The sequence below is a fragment of the Panthera tigris genome, chromosome D2 (genome assembly GCF_018350195.1).
Source record: "Panthera tigris isolate Pti1 chromosome D2, P.tigris_Pti1_mat1.1, whole genome shotgun sequence".
In the NCBI taxonomy this organism is placed as follows: Eukaryota; Metazoa; Chordata; class Mammalia; order Carnivora; family Felidae; genus Panthera; species Panthera tigris.
The window spans coordinates 59535906-59555984 of record NC_056670.1 but is presented as its reverse complement, the minus strand read 5'-3'; the positions used below and the strand labels follow the sequence as shown (position 1 = coordinate 59555984).

The 20079-nt window shown below is 41.0% G+C and overlaps 1 protein-coding gene, 1 non-coding gene and 1 pseudogene across 4 annotated transcripts in view; all 3 read left to right on the top strand.

Annotated features, from left to right (window-relative positions):
* Positions 1–20079, top strand: part of ARMH3 (armadillo like helical domain containing 3) — a 175297-nt gene that overhangs the window by 138829 nt on the left and 16389 nt on the right. For all 3 annotated transcript variants that reach the window (XR_006208947.1, XM_042959897.1, XM_042959896.1), the window contains one exon: positions 278–356. Coding sequence is in view for 2 of the 3 variants with exons in the window: in XM_042959897.1 (XP_042815831.1) it covers positions 278–356 (79 nt within the window). In the remaining variant the exon portion in view is untranslated. The remainder of the gene's footprint in view (positions 1–277; positions 357–20079) is intronic.
* On the top strand, positions 11532–11692 carry LOC122232045 (annotated as a pseudogene).
* Positions 13170–13276, top strand: LOC122232196. Its single transcript, XR_006209542.1, has one exon. It is a non-coding gene; the product is annotated as a U6 spliceosomal RNA (small nuclear RNA).

Here is a 20079-nt window from a genome sequence, read left to right as displayed (position 1 = left end):
TTTTGTTTTTTGTTTGGTTATGAGATTTTCCCCCTGGTTCATTTGCAGAACAGAGACACTTGATTCTTCTCTTTATCTAATAAATTGTAAACACTTCTCATTTCAGAGTTATCCGTTCCCCACCATGTGACCTCATGGTCAATAAAAAGATAGTTACTCTCTGACAATCACTCCCATGTACTCACACTCTAAACCAGAGGGTACTTGGTACTTATTTTTAACTTATTTATCTGCTTCTTCCATCTGATGCCATATTAATGTTAATTCTTTTTTTCAGGGCCATCATCAATCACTTTAACCCCAAAATTGAATCCTATGCTGCTGTGAATCACATATCCCAACTGTCAGAGGAGCAGGTAAGCCACATCCCTCCCCAGAGTTGGTGGCAGGGATCAAGCAGTTGTCCTCTCTTTGATAGCAGAGGCATTCTGTGACTGAGCATCTGGTGGCAGGAGCCAGGCTGCTAAGAGCAATTAGTAAGGGATTTGTTGATAGTACTTTAAATAGAGTGCTGGCTTCTGCTTTTGTGCCATGTAAGGGGTTCATTAATTGTATAGAAGATATGTAGGTGAAAATTCGGTGAATTATTATTTTAGAGTGGGTGATAGGCATTTCTTTTTTTAATTTTAGGCAGAGAGTCATTTTTATTTTTAAAAATAAGAAATGAGAACTTAGAAATGGATAAAACTGCCAATTAGAAAAACCCTGAGTTCAGCTTAATTTGATGCTATTTGGCTTGTTAAAATATGAGCCCTCATTGGGGCAGATTTTCCTTAGTAATTGAGTTCTATTTGCCTCGAGCAGTTATTTCTGAGCAGGTTTTTCTGTGGTATGGACTGAGTTGGAGATGCAGATAGCATTATGTGTTTGTTTTCCTTGAGTCTGGCCTGATTTCCCCTTCTCCCTAAGTGCCTGCACTCGGCTCTGCATTATATAAAAGTACAGATGGGGCTTTAGCGTGGCATGGGATTGAACTTGATGTTTCAGAATGAGACTCTTGAGTTCTGTTTTTAAAAGCACCAACTGAGACATCCCATTTACACAATCTCCTTTCTTTCCTACCTGACTCCCCAGCTGGAGGGCCAGGGTAGTCATGAGTTGAGAGTAAAGGTGTAAGTTCCAAACCAATAAAGTATGCTCTCCCTTTTTTGCCAGTATATCGGTGAAACCCTTCTCTGAATCTTTTGCTAGCAGAGCCAACCAGCAATGGTATGAACGAGTGTTCCAGTGTTCCTAAAAGCTATTCAGCCAGCTCAGTGAGGCACCAGGCAAGCCTTTTCCCTAACAGGCCTCTCAGTATTCTCACCAGTGGCTCTTTCCTCAGCCAGATGGATAGGACTCTATTAGTCTGTTGTTCCCTTTGACATATTTGTTCTCTTTTGTGAGGCCAGCTGTGAGAATCCATCCTCTTATTTAAACTGCTTTTGTAAATAGCTTTCGTTTTCTTTTTTCCCCAAGTCCTGTTCTTTGATGCCACTGCTTTCTGTGAGGTACTTCAAGATGCTACCTTTTCCCTGTTGGACCAGTTCAGATTGGTTTTACTATATCATTTTTATGCAAAAGAATTCAACATCCTGAGTTTTGTATAATAAGAGAAAGGGTGACTTTCCTACCACAGTGAGCTCTGGTTAGTCTAAAAGCTTTAAAAAAAAAAAAAAAAGAAAGAAAAGAAAAAAGGAAGGCACATTTTCCCTGTCAGCCACGTGCAGTATTCATTCCCCAGCAGCTTGGGAAGGTCAGGCTGAAATCTTTCTACAGCAGTAGCAGCCACAGACCAATAATAAAAATCCATTCTGGCGCACGAGGCAATCTGGAAAAGGATGATTAGCAAGCACGTGTCCTCACCCTCCTCCAACTTCTCTCAAAGTTAAATGAAGTGATGAAAGTGCCTCTCAGAAAGAGTCCACAAGCCAGAGATGAGGTGATTTCTGTGGGGAAGGAGAGTACACAGTCCTATTCAAGAATGGAGAAGAGATAACGGCTCTGGAAGATTTACTTAGTGAGCAAGTAATTACATGCCTGCCGTTTGCAAGGTGTCGTGCTGGGTAGTGAGGATCCATGGTGAATAATCTAAGTGTAGTCCTTGCTGTCACAGAGTTTTGTACACTATCTCTCTTAGCAATCCTTTTCACTTTGGGAGTGGGGGAAGGGTGTTGCTATTCTAGGACCCTTTTCAAAACTGCCCTTAAAATAGTTGTTGCTTCTCTTCCCTAGCTGACTTTGAAGGGCTCTAAATGACAGCATTAGGGTGCACTTGGTTTTATTCTTAGCACTATCAGATTAGAAGTATTTGACCGCCTTGTTAATCTCCGACATGTGTTGGAACACTTCTCCCCCTTCACTTCTGAACATAAATGGCTACTATCACTTAATGTTAAGTGTATTCACAGCTTCCCAAAGAGCTGGCTATGGGATCCATTTGGGCCCTGTAGTTGTTAGCAGCAAACTAAGTAGAGAGAAAAAAAATCAGGAACTTAATCCCCAAGTAGATTCTAAAGCACTCCTAGGGGCCACCTGGGTGGCTCAGTCGGTTGGGCGACCGACTTCAGCTCAGGTCGCGATCTCATGGTTTGTGAGTTCGAGCCCCCACGTCAGGTTCTGTGCTGACAGCTCAGAGCCTGGAGCCTGCTTCAGATTCTGTCTCTCCCTCTCTCTCTTCTTCTCCCCCCTTGTGTTCTATCAAAAATAAATAAACATTAAGTAAGTAAATAAATAAATAAAGTACCCCTAAAAAAAAAAAAAAGAAACCCAGAAGACTATGGATAGGTGTTAACTGGAATTTATAGCACTTAGTAAGACAGCAGACAAGAGAAGGCTCTTTGCTAGATCTGCCTGCCCCGCCTGCCATTTTCTTCTGGCAAGAGATTTGTGAATTTTGAGTTCCGACAGCACCCAGACACATTCCAGCCTCTGTTTGAGGCATTTCAGAGTGATATTTGTAAATTCATTATTGCTTACTGAACAAAGCCCATTCTCTTACACTGGCGCTTCTTTTCAGATTTCCAGAAGATACATGACATTTTTCTGTTACTTCTCATTGGCTTCATGGAGGGCCGAGCTTTTTAATCAGTCAATACCCTCAGTGTGACAGAATAGTTGTTCATTATCTAGTGTGATAAACTGCATGCATTGTTATAACTTTATACACATGTCACATTTGTCTAAGGTTGATGGTGAAGCTTGTTCATTTTGACTCCTTTTTGTGTATATGATAAAATATACGTAAAATTTACTATTTTAACCATTATTAAGTGTAGAGTTCAGTGGCACTAAGTACATTCACATCTTTGTGCAGCCATCACCACCATCCACCTCCAGAACTTTTTCATCATTTCATACTGAAACCCCATGCCCATTAAACACCATCTGCCCGTTTCTCCTCCCCCCACCCCTGTAATCACTGTTTTACTTTCTCTCTCTATATATATGTCCTTTTTTTTTTTTTTTTTTAATATCTGTTTATTTCTGGGAGAGCTCAAATGCGGAAAGAGTAGAGAGAGGGGGACAGGGGATCCAAAGCGGGTTCTGCACTGACAGGCTGACAGTAGCGAGCCCAATGTGGAGCTCAGACTCAGACCACGAGATCATGACCTGAGCCGAAGTAAGACATTCAACCAACTGAGCCACCCAGGTGCCCCAGTTTTTTTTTTCTTAAAGAGGGTCCATTTTGGGGTGTCCGGCTGGCTCAGTTGGTGGAATGTGTGACTCTTGATCTTGGGGATTATAGGTTCGAGCCCCATGTGTAGAGATTACTTTTAAAAGTTTTTTTTTTTGTTTTTTTTTTTAACGTTTATTTATTTTTGAGACAGAGAGAGACACAGCATGAACGGGGGAGGGGCAGAGAGAGAGGGAGACACAGAATCGGAAGCAAGCTCCAGGCTCCAAGCCATCAGCCCAGAGCCCGACGCGGGGCTCGAACTCGCAGACCGCAAGATCGTGACCTGAGCCTAAGTCGGACGCTCAACGGACTGAGCCACCCAGGTGTCCCAAAAGTTTTTTTTTTTAATTAAATCTTTTAAAAAAAAAAAAAAGGTCCATCTTTCTTAAAATTCTTAACCAGTCTTTGACACCTCCCCACTGCCCTCCAAATTTTAAGAATCACTGGCATAGTTCCTTTAGTAGTAAGTACCTTATACTTTCCTTGTTCCTGATGCCATCAGACCTTTGAAAATGCCCATTGAAGATCTTGAGCTCTTTTTAAACTATTCACTATTTGTTTTGGTTTACAAATGCTGTGACATATTGATTTATATCAGCTCTGATTTCCTAATAGACAAGAGAGGAAGGACTTCATGGTAGAATTTTACGGAAGATTCTCTAGAGCTCTGAATATCTAGAGTACGTAGTCACAATTTAGGATTCAAGTCAAAACCTTCTCTGAGTGCCTGATTCCTTAAGCTTTTAGTCACATTCATGACCAATTTTGTGACTTTGAAATATCCCATGGGAAAGCAAATAAATGGTTGGCCCACCCTTGCTTTCTTCAGCCTTCATTCACCTATCAGTATTTTAGCATTTAGCACCTGCTCTGTGCTCAGATTATGCTAGGCATTTGAGGAATAGAGAAGTATGGTAAAGGGCCTTTGTTCTCAAAGGATGGAATAAGTTCAAGAGATGGCTTAACACAGCTTATCGATAGCTGACCAGTACTAGCAGTGGGATCTGTGAACTCCTGTTAGAGGAAGACCTTTGCAGGTTGTGGTGGTCAGGAAAGGCCATATGGAAGAGAGAAGAATTGAGTTGAGCCTTGAAAGAGCAGGGATAGGAATTGGGTCAATAGAGAGGCATAGATTGTAAAATGTACTCAAAGCAAGGACCTGAAAAGGACAGAAAGAAAGGAGAAGAGTACCAGAGTTTCTGTAACCCTTGTCCTTGGATCACAGGATATCCAGAGGCTGGATGACTTAGAAATACAATTTTGTCATTTCAATTGTCATCACAGACCCCATAACCCACAATGTACTGACTCTCCTCCCTGACCTAATTGTACTGCCTTTGATTCAATTCATAAGTGTTAATCAAAGGCCTAGTATGAGCCAGCCTCAGTGCTAGGCATGTGATAAGGCCTAATGAGCAAACCAAGCTTTTAAAAAAAATGGTAAAAAGTACATAACAAAATTTACCATCTTAACCATTTAAGTGTACAGTACACTAGTGTTGATATGTGTGCATCATTGCACTGTTGATCTCTAGAACTTTTTCATCTTGCAAAACGAAACCCCTCTCCATTGAACAACTTCCTTTCCCACCTCCTCCTCACCCCTGGCAACCACTATTCTACTTTGTTTTTCCGAGTGGGCAAACCTTTCTTGAAGCTGGTGTTCCTTTCATCCAAGTGGCTGAGGAGACTACTAGACATTTCTCTACAGGGAGGCTTAGCAATTTTCCAGGAGGATAAGCAAGGTGGTCTGCTGGCATCCCCATATGTCACAGGACCATAGGACAATGTAACCAGATTCTTAAGTTTTCTACTTTCGGAATTTTATGGAGTTTTACCTCCCATTATCTCTTTAAGTCTCCACTCTCACTGTGGGCTTTGGATTTTGGACTCAGAGGAGGCACGAATAATATTGTATATTGCAAGAGGTATCTTTAAAAGTATCGTGACAAAGCAAAGAATATAACTTATTTATAGGATTAGATTAAAGTAAATTAGGGAAAAGAGATGCTTCACATCTGAAGGTTACATTGGAAGCTAGTATACCTATTAGTAATCTTTCTAAACCTTTTTGATTTTCTCCTGATCCTAAGATGAGAGCCACTACAAATAAATGCTAGGCATTGAGAAATCCTAGTGAAATCTTGGGGTGCCGGCGGGGGCTCAGTCGGTTGAGCATCGACCTTGGCTCAGGTCATGATCTCACGGTTTATGTATGAGCCAGCTCTAGCACATTACTAGTTGTTGAGGAGCATTGGGAGAAGCAGGCTGTAAAGTTGTGAGGCAGGACTTTCTGAGCAGGGAGTGAGTGTAGCTCACTTTCCCCATGAGAGCCACTGATAGAAAGTTCTCCCCAGGACAGTTGAGATCTCTGAGTATTCCACTCTGAGAGTCCCTGTGATGTTTTTTCATCTTAGAGTAGGGCCTTAACCACCATGGAAAGCAGCCTTGACGGAAACACCTGCTGGAGACCTAAGATTTAGGATTCCTATGATGATAGCCATGACTCAGTTTCCTGTTGTTTTTCCACAACAGCCTGTAGTTTTGCACTGCCTCTCTATAACCCTGAGCGATGGTTGCTGTGTGAACTCTTACTGAGTGCAAACATGCGACACAGCATTGGCTGTCTGAGACCCTGCCTTCCTTGTTGCCTTTGTTTAGACTCCAGCTGAATGTTGACCTGTTTGGCAGAAAAAAAGTTCAATATGAGTTGTTTGTTAACTGGATCCACTAAAACAGGAAAGACAGAGTCAGTGGAAGAAGGATTTTCTTACAAGCTGCTTAACCTCGGAAATCAACTTTATGTTATATAGGGCATCTTAAGAAGGTCCAGATAAGAGGATAAGCTGATGATGTGCTGCCAGGATGGCCGTGGTCTCACTTGGACCAGGAGGTGGGCTTCACTGCCAGAGAAAGGGGAGACAGTATCTTGGATTTTAAGAGGACACAAATAGATAAAAGGAAAGGAAAAGCTAGTAGTTCTTGAGCTGGGCACTTTTATATAGGTTATTTGCTTCATTGTTGTATCAACTATTTGGGATAGGTACAGCTATCTTATAGATGAGGGTGCTAATGAGGCTAAGTAATTTGTCCATGGTCACACAGCTGTTAGTGCAAAGCCATAATGTGAACATAAGTCTGTCTGACACTGAAGTCTGAGCTCCTTCCACTTCATCAGGCCAAGGCATGTGTGACAGCTTGAGCTTGCCAGGTATTCTGAAGGAAGGTGGAGGGAGAAGCAGAGACAGTGCAGATAATAGGGCTCATTCCTGGGGGCGTGGGAAAAGGCCCTGGTTTGGGAAGAGACCGTTCAGTTGAGGAAGGAAAGTACTGAACAGGGGCCTGGAGAGTTTGCTTGTCAGCCAGACAGAAATGCCTGAGTAGAGGCTTCTGGCACAGTATGATAACTTTATAAATGAGGAAAGAGTCTCTTTATTCCATCAAGCATGTCAGCAAAGTTACTGTGAGAAATAAAGCTTTTCCACAGACCAAAGGCGACTTAAAAAAAATAAAAAGATTTTTTTGTAATAGACAATATATTTATATGGGTCAAAATCTAAAAGCATACTGAATTTTAATTGTTTTTAAAGTAGTAGTTCCATTTTGTTAAAACAACAACAAAACAAAGACTCTCAAAATTAATGTCCCACAGCCAAGCTAGATGAATGTAGAGGTCACTGGTAAAGAGCTCAGCTTATTATTCATCTCTGCCACTGACAGCATTTTCTCCAATTAAATATGAATTGTGAAATGTGCATTACATGAACTTCTGGTCTTCCTCAGTCAGGCTTCACTGCCACTGAAGCTTCATTGGCAGCGAATAGAGGAATAGTGTTGGAGCTTGTAGGAATTGCAGTATTTGTCAGCTTTTCCAGAGGTTACAGGGGACAGCAGCCCTTGCTTTCTTGGTTTAATCTAAGAAGGATCCTTTATTCCAATTATTAAATGAGAGTGTACAAGTAAGACTTCCCCCTTTGGTTTGTTTTTTGGTCACCTCTTTCCTCCCAAATAGATCTTCCGGGAACTTTTATTTCCACTGCAACCCTTTCCTCAGGAGGTAGCTCAAAACTCTATAAGGTGTGCTAGAAAGAGCACGGTTTGCCACTGTGGTAACATCAGAGGCCTCAAGTGTTGCCATGCAAATTTACCTCTTCTAAGTTGTGCTAACGGGAAATGTTTTTGGTGGGTACCATAACAGTACTTTGACTTTTCGCAGTGATAACTGCACAAAGGAGGTTGCAGTCTTAAAAATGACCCACTCAACTAGAAGGGAAACTGTGGATAGCTCACAACTAGGATTTCTGGTAAAGAATTCTGTCTTTTAGGGAGGGATAGATCCGTGAGTCCTGGCAGGGAGGCAGAGACCCCATGTCACAGTGCTCGTGAGTTAGGAGCAGAGATGATGTTTTCTCTCTCCCTCCGTGATATGTTTCCAAAGAAAGACACCTCAGGTGGGGAGGACAGACACACTTGCCTCTTGGGTTGAACGGGGAGGAGTGGCCTGCCTATAATAAGCCACAGAGAAGGAGAACGCCTGATGCAATACTTGTGTGTCATGATTCCCCCACCTTCATTTCCTTGGCTGCCTCTTAGTGTGATTGCGTGCCTTGCTTGTGGAGGGAAAGGGCCTGGGCACTGGGCACACTGGATCTGTAATTAGTGCAAAGAAAAGCGTTACAAGGGCTGTCTAGGGCTTCAGCCAAATAAAGTCAGGGAGGTGGGGGCAACTGCCCAGGGAAATTAAAGAAAGTCACTGTCACCACTCCTTTAACCAGCTGATGGCCTCTCACTAATCACCACTGTGAGGTTCATTATCTGATCCACCTTGCTGAAGGGCAGAGCCAGTCTGTCAGATCAATAAATCTCAGGGTAGTGGAAAGCCCTTTGGTAGCAGGCTTGAAAGACATGGACGGGACTGGGAGAATTGGCCAACTTATATTGGTTTTGAAATTGAGTTTAATCCTGAAGTATAGGAGATGAAAATAGAAAAAAAGGGGAGAAACTTCTACGTATTATATGCAAGGTAGCTGTATAGAGGAAACAGTTACCTTTTAAAAGGCATCATCTTTTTTAGCCTAAGAGATTTTTTCACCTTTTGGATCCTTGTTTCCAAACAATTATATTGGATAATTGTGCCCTGGAGAGATATCCAGGTTATCCTGGATAGAAAGTCACTGTAAGCACACAGTAGAGGGAGAAGTGCTCACTCAATAGAGTCTGTGATTTTTGTTACCAGGCTGTTACTTGTTCTAGTTCCTGGGCTGTTGGCTTGTTTTCTTTTTTTCAGCCGCTTTGAGCTAAAGTGTTTTAAAAAACAACCAATCCTTGCCTCTCAAGGAAACCCTCAAGAACCTCCTTTGGTCTAAGAATTCTCTGATTTTGAGTGTCTTTGGTTAGAGCAGTAAGACAAGGAATATGTGCCCTAGCCTCAAGTTCCCCAGAGTAATTTCCTTCGGTGCAACAAGTATAGAAGTATCTGCTATGTGCCAAGCCAGGGGCTATAAAAATGCAAAGATTGTGCCTGCCTTGAAGACTTCACAGTGTAAGAATCAGCGTCACTACTTCTTGGTTAGACCTTTGCCTGTGTAGACCTCACTCAGCTGATGTATGCGGCATGCTTGCAGCAGCCCCACTTGACCTTGTATAAACCTAAGGACAGATAAAACCTCCCTGGTCTCCTTGTACCCTAGAGAAATATTGCCTCAGAAATCCATAAGTGGTTGGCCAGTGACCCTTATTTAGAATGAGTTTCCACAAGGAGAGCCATGATCATTTCATATCTTTATCCTTGCCTCAGTTTCACTAAAAAGGCAAAAATCAGAACCTTCATTAGATTGGTAAAGACAGGAAGGACCCTATAAACCCCCAAGCTTGGCAAATTATTGAGTTTGTCAGAAGGTCCAGGTAAGTACAGCCACTTATAAAAACCTCATGTAGCTAGTGTCCACTTGAAAAGTATTCCAGACACTGTTGATTGCCACCCAGAGCCCTTCTGTCTGTCTGTCTGTCTGTCTGTCTATCTATCTGTCTATTCTTTTTATTTTGTAGGGGGGAAGAGCATAGACAAGGGGCAGAAAGAGGGAGAGAGAAAATCCTAGGCAAACTCCACATACAGCACAGAGCCCGACACAGGGCCCCTGAAATCATGACTTGAGCCAAAATCAAGAGTCAGAAATCAAGAGTTGAAATCAAGCCACACAGGTGCCCTTGCCCAGAGTCCATTGAATTTGTTAGGGAGGATTTCAAGGAGTGGAGGAGTGGAAAGGAGGAGCACAATGAGGAGAATCCTTGGCATTGTCAAAATACTGAGAATTCCTAACTTAGTTACTTGCCATCAGTCTGAATCATTCTTGCCCCAACCAAAAATGGAATAGTAATACCAAAAAAAGACATAAGCTTACTGCCATAGTTGTACATCTTTTTTTTTTAATTAAAATTTTTTAAGAGAAAGAGAGCATACAAATGGGAGAGAAGGGCAGAAGAGGGAGAGAGATAGAAAGAGAGAGGGGGAATCTTAAACAGGCTCCACCCTCAGTGTGGGGCCTGATGTGGGGCTCGATCCCACAACCCTAGGATCATGACCTGAGCTGAATCAAGAGTTGGGCCCTCAACCAACTGAGCCACCCAGGTGCCCCCATCTTTTTTGTTTTTAATCTAGTCATGATTTACTGAATTTTTAAAAACTTTATTGAGGTATACTTGACATAATATATATCATGCAAATACATATATCCACTATCCACCCCACCCCCACAACATGTAGAACATGTCCATCCCTGCAAAAAGTTCTCCTTTGTGGTCAGTCTTAACCATGAGTCTGGGCCCTAATCAACCACCAGTGTCTTTTCTGTGTGCTCTTTTGTGTCTGAGATTCATCTATATTATGACACTCTTAGGTATTTACTGAAAGAGAAATGAAACTATGTCCACTCAAAGACTTGTACACAAGTGTTTATAGTAGCATTATTCATAATAACTAAAAACTAGAAACAACCTAAATGTCCATTAGCAACTGAATAGATTAAAAAATGTGATACATCCATATAATGGAGTATTACTCCTCCATAAAACAGAATAAAGTACTGATACATGCTGCAATATGGATGACTCTTGAAAACATGTGCTAAGTGAAAGAAGCCACACACAAAGACCCAAAGGATTCCAGTTATTTGAAATGTCCAGAATAGACATATCTATAAAGACAGAAAATACATTAGTGGTTACCCATGGCTAGGGTTGGGAAACAGAATGGGGAATGGCTGCTAATGGGTACAAGGTTTTTTGAAGGGCTGATGAAAATGTTCTAAGTTTAGATCATAGTGATAGTTGTACAACCATGTGAATACACTAGAAGTATTAAGGGGCGCCTGGGTGACTCAGTCATTTGATTATCCGACTTCGGCTCAGGTCATGATCTCGCTGTTCGTGAGTTCGAGTCCTGTGTTGGGCTCTGTGCTCACAGCTCAGAGCCTGGAGCCTGCTTTGGATTCTGTGTCTCCCTCTCTCTCTGCCCCTCCCCTGCTCATGCCCTGTCTCTTATCTCTCTCTCAAAAATAAACAAACATTAAAAAAAATTTTAAGCATTGAATTGTATACTTTAAATGAGTTAATTTTATGGTATATAAATTATATCTCAATAAAGATCTTTTTTAAAAAATGCCAAACCATTTTCAAAAATGTTGTACCATTTTTCATTCCAACTGACAATGAGTAAGAGTTTTAGCCACTCCATATTCTTGTCACACTTGGAATTGTCTTTTTAATTTTACTTATTCTATGGGTATGCAGTGTTCTCATTATACTACATACATTACAATTTTAAAAATTAGTATTGTGTTTTGCCTTGTCACATGCAAGATGTGTCACATCCAAAATGGGTCACCAGCAGCTCTCCTAGAGCCATTTGAGGAAATTTGGCCAGGGTTCTTGTTCTGTTCAAACCCACATGGTCTGATCCAGAAACACAGCCTCGATATGTGCCGGCTGTATTTTCATCAGTGCACAAAGGATATATGCTTCATTAAGTTGGGTTAAGTGAACTTCCTTGAATGGGTCATCCGAGATACCTACCTGATGGTGGATATCTAAGAGACCTAGCTTAATGCTAACTCATTTTACATAAAATAAAAATACTGCAGTTATGGTTCTTAAAAAAAATAAATAACTTACTATCAATTTTATTTTGCATTATGACAAGTGATGTTGAGCAGTTGTCATTTGCTTACTGGACATTATATATCTTTTGTGAAGTGTCCAGACTATTTGGTTATTTAAAAAATCGGTGGGTGCCTCGGTGGCCCAGTTAGTTAAAGTGTCAGACTCTTGATTTTGGCTCAAGTCATGATCCCACACGGTTAGTGAGATCGAGCGGGCCCGGTGTGAGTCTGTGCACTGACAGCACAGAGCCTGCTTGGGATTCTCTCCCCCTCTCCGTCCCTCCCCCACTGTGCACACACTCTCTTTCTCAAAGTAAATAAATACTTGAATTTGAAAATCCGTTCATTTGTCTTGTGTGTGTGTTATTTAAGAGTTTTTGTGTATTCTGGATGCAAGTTCTTTGTCATATATATTTATTGCAAATATTTTCTCCTAGTCTATGGCTTGCCTTTTGCATTGTCTTAATGATGTTTTTTAAAGTCGAGACTTTTTAATGAAGACCTATGTATATCTATTTAGTTAGTTAGTACTTACTTAAAGTTTCTTTATTTTGAGAGAGAGAGAAGGAGAGAGCAAACACAAGCAGGAGAGTGGCAGGGAGAGAGGGAGAAAGAGAATCGCAAGCACTGGGATCCACACTGTGAGCACAGAGCCTGATGTGGGGCTCAAACACGCCAAGTGTGAGATCGTGACCTGAGCCAAAATCAAGAGTTGGATGCTTAACTTACTGAGCCACCCAGGCTCCCCTAATAACAACTAATTTTAATTTAATTCAACATTCATGAAGATAAATTTATTAATCTTTGTAATGATTTGTGCTTTTGTGTTTTATTTAGTAAATCTTTGCCTACTCCTAGCTGTGAAATTTTTCACCTATATTTTCCTCTGTAAGTTTTATACTTCTAGCTTTCACATTTAGTTCCATGATCCATTTCACGTTATTTTTTTTTTTTTAAATAATCTCTATGTTCAATGTGGGGCTCAAACTCAAGACCCCAAGATCAAGAGTCACATGCTCTACTGACTGAGACAGCCAGGCACTCCTCTGCCTTTTTTTTACATTGATACTTTTATATGGTGTGTGATGAGTAAATGTTCATTCTACCCCCCTCCACCCCCTACCTCACATATCCAGTTGTTCCACCGTTGTTGTTGAAAAGACTGTTCTCTCTCCTATTGAAGTGCCTTGGCACATTTGTAAAAAATCAATTGACCATATATATGCGGGTTCTGTTCCTTTGGTCTGCATGTCTAAATTTATGCCCTATATTGTTTAGATTATTGTAAGTCTGTAGTAAATCTCAAAGTCGGGTAATATTAGTCCTTTAATTTTGTTCTTTTTAAAACTTGTTTTGTGCTTGCTTTGGCAGCACACATGCTAAAACTGGAACGATACAGAGAAGATTAGCACAGCCCCTCCGCAAAGATGACACGCAAATTCAGGACGAATTCCATATTTTTACTAGAAAAAAAGTTGTTTTGGATATTCTAGGGTCCCTTGCCCTTCCATTTAAAGATGAGCTTGTCGCGGGGTGCCTGGGTGGTTCAGTCGGTTAAGCCTCCGACTTCAGCTCAGGTCACGATCTCACGGTCCGTGAGTTCGAGCCCCGCATCGGGCTCTGGGCTGATGGCTCAGAGCCTGGAGCCTGCTTCCGATTCTGTGTCTCCCTCTCTCTCTGCCCCTCCCCCGTTCATGCTCTGTCTCTCTCTGTCTCAAAAATAAATTAAAATAAATAAATAAATAAATAAAAAATAAAGATGAGCTTGTCGGGGCACCTGGGTGGCTCAGTCGGTTGAGTGTCCGACTTTGGCTCAAGTCATGATCTCACAGCTCGTGAGTTCGAGCCCCGCGTTGGGCTCTGTGCTGGCAGCTCAGAGCCTGGACCCTGCTTCAAATTCTGTGTCTCCCTCTCTCTCTGCTCCTCCTCGGCTCATGCTCTGTCTCTCTCTCCTTCAAAAACAAATAAAAACATTAAAAAAAAAAAAAAAAAAGAAAGATGAGCTTGTCCATTTCTACAGAAAAAGCCTGCTAAAATTTTGATTGGAATTGCATTGACTCTAGAACCCCAAGATCAAGAGTTATATTCTCTACCACCAGCCAGCCAGGCGCCCCTGGATTTTCTCTTTATTCTGATATAGAATTACAGTGATTGATTTTTAATATTAACTTAACCTTACATTCCTGGGATAAACCCCTCTTGATCATGATAATAGTATTTATTTTATGTGTTACAGAATTTGAATTGCTAATATTTTGTAGATTATTTTTGCATCAGTATTTATGAGGGATGTTAGGTCCATAGTTTTCTTGTGATGTCTTTGTCTGGTTTTAATACTAGAGTAATGTTACCCTATAAAATAAGTTGGGGTGTAGCAGGATTCTCTCACAGAGAGTTGTGACACTGAGGCTTTTCTTTCCAGGAAGTAACTTTATTCCTGCTGGCACTGCTCAGTTGGGTTCCTACCTGAAGAACTGAGCCCCGAATGTCACGTGGCATAGTTTTTAATATATTTTTTACTTTCCTTAATGTGTTTTTTACTTTTTTATCTCCCATATATGGTAACATATGATTAAGTGCTCTCATGTTACAAGGTCATGTTTGTGTTATCATGGGATGTTATCATGTTTGCATATAACCAGGTTGCCTTGAGGTTTTTTTTTTTTCCTTTTCCTTTTCTTCTTTTTTTTCAATAGGGAGGAGACCCTACCACAGGAGCATATTCCTTCCTTTCTCTATTTTTATTTTATTTTTATTTTATTTTATTTTATTTTATTTTATTTTATTTATTTTTTTCTTTCTCCATTTTTTAAAAAAGAGTTTGTGTAGGGAAAAAAAAGGTTTACGTAGGATTGGTATTTTTTCTTGCTTAATGATTAATAGAATTAACCATCGAGGGCATCCAGGCCTAGAGTTTTCCTTGTGAAGAATTTTTTTTTAATTAAAAAAAATTTTTTTAATGTTTATTCAATTTTTGAGAGTGAGAGAGACAGAGTGCAAGTTGGGGAGGGGCAGAGAGAGAGAGGGAGACACAGAATCTGAAGCAAACTTCAGGCTCAAGCTGTCAGCATAGAGACCGTTGTGGGGCTCGAACTCCCGAACCATGAGATCATGACCTGAGCTGAAGTTCAGTGCCCCAAGTGCCCCAAGAATGTTTTTGTTAAGTTTATTTATTTATTTTGAGAAAGAGAGCAGGGGAGGGGCAGAGAGAGAGGGAGAGAGAGAGAATCCCAAGCAGGCTCCACGCTGTCCGCACAGACCCCGATGTGGAGCTCCACCCCGTGAACCAAGAGACCATGACCTGAGCCGAAATTAAGAGTCAGATGTTCAACTGACTGAGCCACCCTAGGCACCCCTGTGAGAAGAATTTTTTACCTAAAATTTTATTATGAAAAATTTCAAACATATAGTAAAGATGAAAAATTATATAGCAAATACTGATAAAACCACCTAGATTCTGTCATTTACCATATTTTTTCACATATCTGATCCATAGGATGGCGCTCCATCAATCTATTTTATTTTTTTATGCATTTCAAAGTAAAATTTCATATATCAGTATACTTCTGTGGGAAGCATTTTAATTAATTCAGCTTTTTTAATAGACTTAGGAATAGTCAAGTCTCCTACTTGTTCTTGGGCCAGTTTTAGTAATTTGTGTCTTCAGGAATATGGATTGTTAAATTTATTGGTAAAATTTGTTCATGTATATCCTTTTTTCTTTTTTTTTTTTTAATTTTTTTTGTCAACGTTTTTATTTATTTTTGGGACAGAGAGAGACAGAGCATGAACGGGGGAGGGGCAGAGAGAGAGGGAGACACAGAATCGGAAACAGACTCCAGGCTCCGAGCCATCAGCCCAGAGCCTGACGCGGGGCTCGAACTCACGGACCGCGAGATCGTGACCTGGCTGAAGTCGGACGCTTAACCGACTGCGCCACCCAGGCGCCCCTCTTTTTTTTTTAATGTTTATTTTACTTATTTTTTTTTTAATTTTTTTTTTTTAACGTTTATTTTATTTTTGAGACAGAGAAAGACAGAGCATGAACGGGGGAGGGTCACAGAGAGAGGGAGACACAGAACCTGAAACAGGCTCCAGGCTCTGAGCTGTCGGCACAGAACCCGACGCGGGGCTCAAACTCACGGACCGCGAGATCGTGACCTGAGCCGAAGTCAGATGCTTAACCGACCAAGCCACCCAGGCGCCCCTATTTTATTTATTTTTGAGAGAGACAGTGAGAGCATGCAAGTGGGGAAGGAGCAGAGAGAGGGAGACAGAGAATACCAAGCAGGCTCCATGCTGTCAGTGCAGAGCCCAGTGTGGGGCTGAAACTCCCTTACCATGAGTTCATGACCCAAGCTGAGATCAAGAGTCAATGCTTAACCACCTGAGCTACCCAGCCGCCCCTATCCTTTTTTCTTTTAAATGCCTGTAAGATTTATCATTCATGATGAATAATGTGTATGTTTCCTCTCTTATTCCTGACCAGTCTGGCTGTAGGTTTATCAATTTTATTAATCTTTCCAGAGAATTAGTTTTTAGTTTCATTCATTTTCTGTTATTTTTGTGTTTTCTATTTCTTTGATTTATATGATTATCTTTGTTATTTCCTTCTGTTTGCTTTGGTTTAATTTGCTCTTCTTTTTCTAATTTCTTAAGGTAGAAACTTAGATAACTAATTTTAATTCTTTTTTTTTTTTAAGTTTATTTATTTTGAGAGATAGTGTGAGCGGGGAGGGACAGAGAGAGAGGGAGAAACCCATGCAGGCTCCTCACTGACAGTACACAGACCATGCAGGGCTTGAGCTCATGAAACTGTGAGATCGTGACATGAGCTGAAACCAAGAGTCAGATGCTTAACCAACTGAGCCACCCAGGCACCCATCTTATTTTCTAATATAAAAATTTAGTGCTATAAATTTCCCATGTTAGCAACATTCTACAAATTTTGGTTAGTTGTGTTTTCATTTTCATTCACTTCACAGTATTTTCTCATATCTTTAGTGATATTTAGAAATATGTTGTTTTGAGAGACTTAGGTGGATCAGTTGGTTGAGCATCTGACTTCAGCTCAGTCATGATCTTACAGTTCATGAGTTCGAGCCCTGCATCATGGTCCATGCTGACAATGTGGAGTCTGCTTGGGTTTCTCTGTCACCTTCTCTCTCTGCCCCTCCTCCACTCATGCTGTCTCTCTCTCAAAACAAATAAAAATAAATTAAATAAAAAAATAGAAATGTGTTGTTTTGTTTCTATTATTTGGGGATTTTTTTTTTTAATGTTCTTTTATTTTTGATAGAGAGAGAGAGAGAGAGACAGGGCACAAGAGCCGGGAAGGGGCAGAGAAGGGAGGGAGACAGAGGATCCAAAATGGGTTCTGCACTGACAGCAGAGTCTGATGCAGGACTCAAACTCACAAACTGTGAGATTATGACCTGAGCCAAAGTCAGACACTTAACCAACTGAGCCACCCAGGTGCCCCTATTTGGGGATTTTTTTTTTTAATTAAAAAAAATTTTTTTTTAATGTTTATTTATTTTTGAGACAGGGACAGATTGTGAGCTGGGAGGGGCAGAGAGAGAGGGAGACACAGAATCTGAAACAGGCTCCAGGCTCCAAGGCATCAGCACAGAGTCCGACATGGGGCCCGAACTCACAAACCATAAGATCGTGACCTGTGACCTGAGCCAAAGTGGGACGCTTAACCGACTGAGCTACTCAGGCGCCCCAGGGGATTTTTTTCTTTTTAATGCTTATTTATTTTTTAGAGAGAGAGACAGAGAGCCAGTGGGGGAGGGACAGAGAGAAAGGGTAATAGAGGATCCGAAATGGGTTCTGTGCTGACAGCAGAGAGCCTGATGCGGGGTTTGAACTTGCAAACTGGGAGATCATGACCTGAGCCGAAGTCGGATGCTTAACTCACTGAACCACCCAGGTGCCCCTGGGGATGTTTTTTTGTTTTTTTGTTTTTTTGTTTTTTTTTTAATTTTTATTTATTTTGAGAGAGAGAGAGAAAGAGAGAGTACACATGCACACGAGTAGGGAAAGGGCAGAGAGACAGAGAAAATCCCAAGCGGGCTCCATGCTCAGTGGGGAGCCAGATTTGGTGCTCTATCTCATGGCCTTGAGATCACAACCTGAACCATAATAACCAAGAGTCGGTTCCTTAACCGACTGAGCTACCCAGGTTCCCCTTGGGGATTTTCCAGATAAATTTCTGTTACTGATTTCTTATTTTTAATATACTTTTTTTAATGTTTATTTTTGAGAGACAGAGACAGAGTGTGAGCGGGGCAGGGTTAGAGAGGGAGGGAGACACAGAATCTGAAGCAGTCTCCAGCCTCTGAGCTGTCATCACAGAGCCAGATGCAGGGCTCAAACTGACTGACTTCAAGATTATGACCTGAGCCAAAGTCGGTTGCTCAACCCACTGAGCCCCCCGGGTGCCCCTCTGTTATTAATTTCTTACTTAATTCTTTGGTAGACAGAAAATATACTCCATGTGATTGATTTCAGTCCTTCTAAATTTATTGAGATTTGTTTTATGGTCTAGCATATGCTCTATGTTGTTGAATGTTCCTGTGTGCATTTTTTTATTTTTGAGAGAGATTGTGCACATGTCGGGGAGAGGGGCAGAGGGAGAGAGACAGAGAGAGAGAGAGAATCTTAAGCAGTCTCTATGTTCAACACAGAGCCAGATTCGGGGCTTGATCTCACAACCCTGGAATCATGACTTGAGCTGAAATCAAGAGTTAGGTACTCAACCGACTGAGCCACTCAGGCTCCCCAATTCTGTGTGCATTTTAAAAGAATGTATACTTTGCTGTTATTGAATAGAATGTTCTATAAATGACTTTAGGTCAGTTTGGTTGGTAATGTTTAAATCTTCTGTCCTCACTGATTTTCAGTCTAATCGTTTTATCAGTTATGAGGAGTATTGAAACTTACAGCTGTAATAGTAGACTTTTCTATTTCTTCCTTTAGTTCTGTCAGTTATGCTTCATCCAGAATTTTGAAACTGTCTTATTAGGTATATATATATATATGTATATATATATATATGTATATATATATATGTATATGTATATATACATATATATATATAATTGTCTCTGTAATTAACTGACCCCTTTATCATTACAAAATTTCTCTCTTTACTTCTGATAATATTCCTTGTTTTTTTTTTTTTTTATTTTTTTTTTTTTAACATTTCTTTTTGAGACAGTGAGAGACATAGCATGAACGGGGGAGGGTCAGAGAGAGGGAGACACAGAATCTGAAACAGGCTCCAGGCTCTGAGCTGTCAGCACAGAGCCTGACGCAGGGCTCGAACTCACGGACCGCGGGATCATGACCTGAGCCGGTCGGCCGCTTAACCGACTGAGCCACCCAGGCGCCCCTAATATTCCTTGTTTTGAAGTCTCCTTTTTCAGATGTTAGTATAGCAATTCTACTTTAATTAGTGTCTTCAGAAGCATATTTTTGTCCATCTTTTCACTTTCAACCTATCTGTGTCTTTATATTTTAGGTGAATTTATTTTATTTTATTTTAAGTTTATTATTATTATTTTTTTTTTTTAATTTTTTTTAACGTTTATTTATTTTTGAGACAGAGAGAGACAGAGCATGAACGGGGGAGGGTCAGAGAGAGGGAGACACAGAATCTGAAACAGGCTCCAGTCTCTGAGCTGTCAGCACAGAGCCCGACGTGGGGCTTGAACTCACGGACCGCGAGATCATGACCTGAGCCGAAGTCGGCAGCTTAACCGACTGAGCCACCCAGGCGCCCCTTAAGTTTATTATTTTAAGAGAGATCAAGAATCCTAGCCAGGCCCTGAACTGAGGGTGCGGAGCCTGATGTGGGGCTTGAACTCATGGAACTGTGAGATCATGACCTGAACTTAGGTGAATTTCTTTTATTTAAAAAAAAAATTTTTTTTAAGTTTCTTTATTTTTGAGACAGAGAAAGAGAGAGAGAAGAGAGAGAGGGAAACAGAGTGTGAGTGGCAGAGGGGCAGAGAGAGAGGGAGACACAGAATCCAAAGCAGGCTCCAGGTTCTGAGCTATTAGCACAGAGCCTGACACGGGCTCGAACTCATGAACTGGAGATCATGACCTGAGCTAAAGTTGGATGCTTAACCGACTGAACCACCCAGGTGCCTCTAGGTGAATTTCTTTTAGACAACCCATAGTTGGGTCTTAATTTTATGTCTAGTCTGACAATCTTTGTCTTTTAATTTAAGTGTTACACTTAATTTATATGTC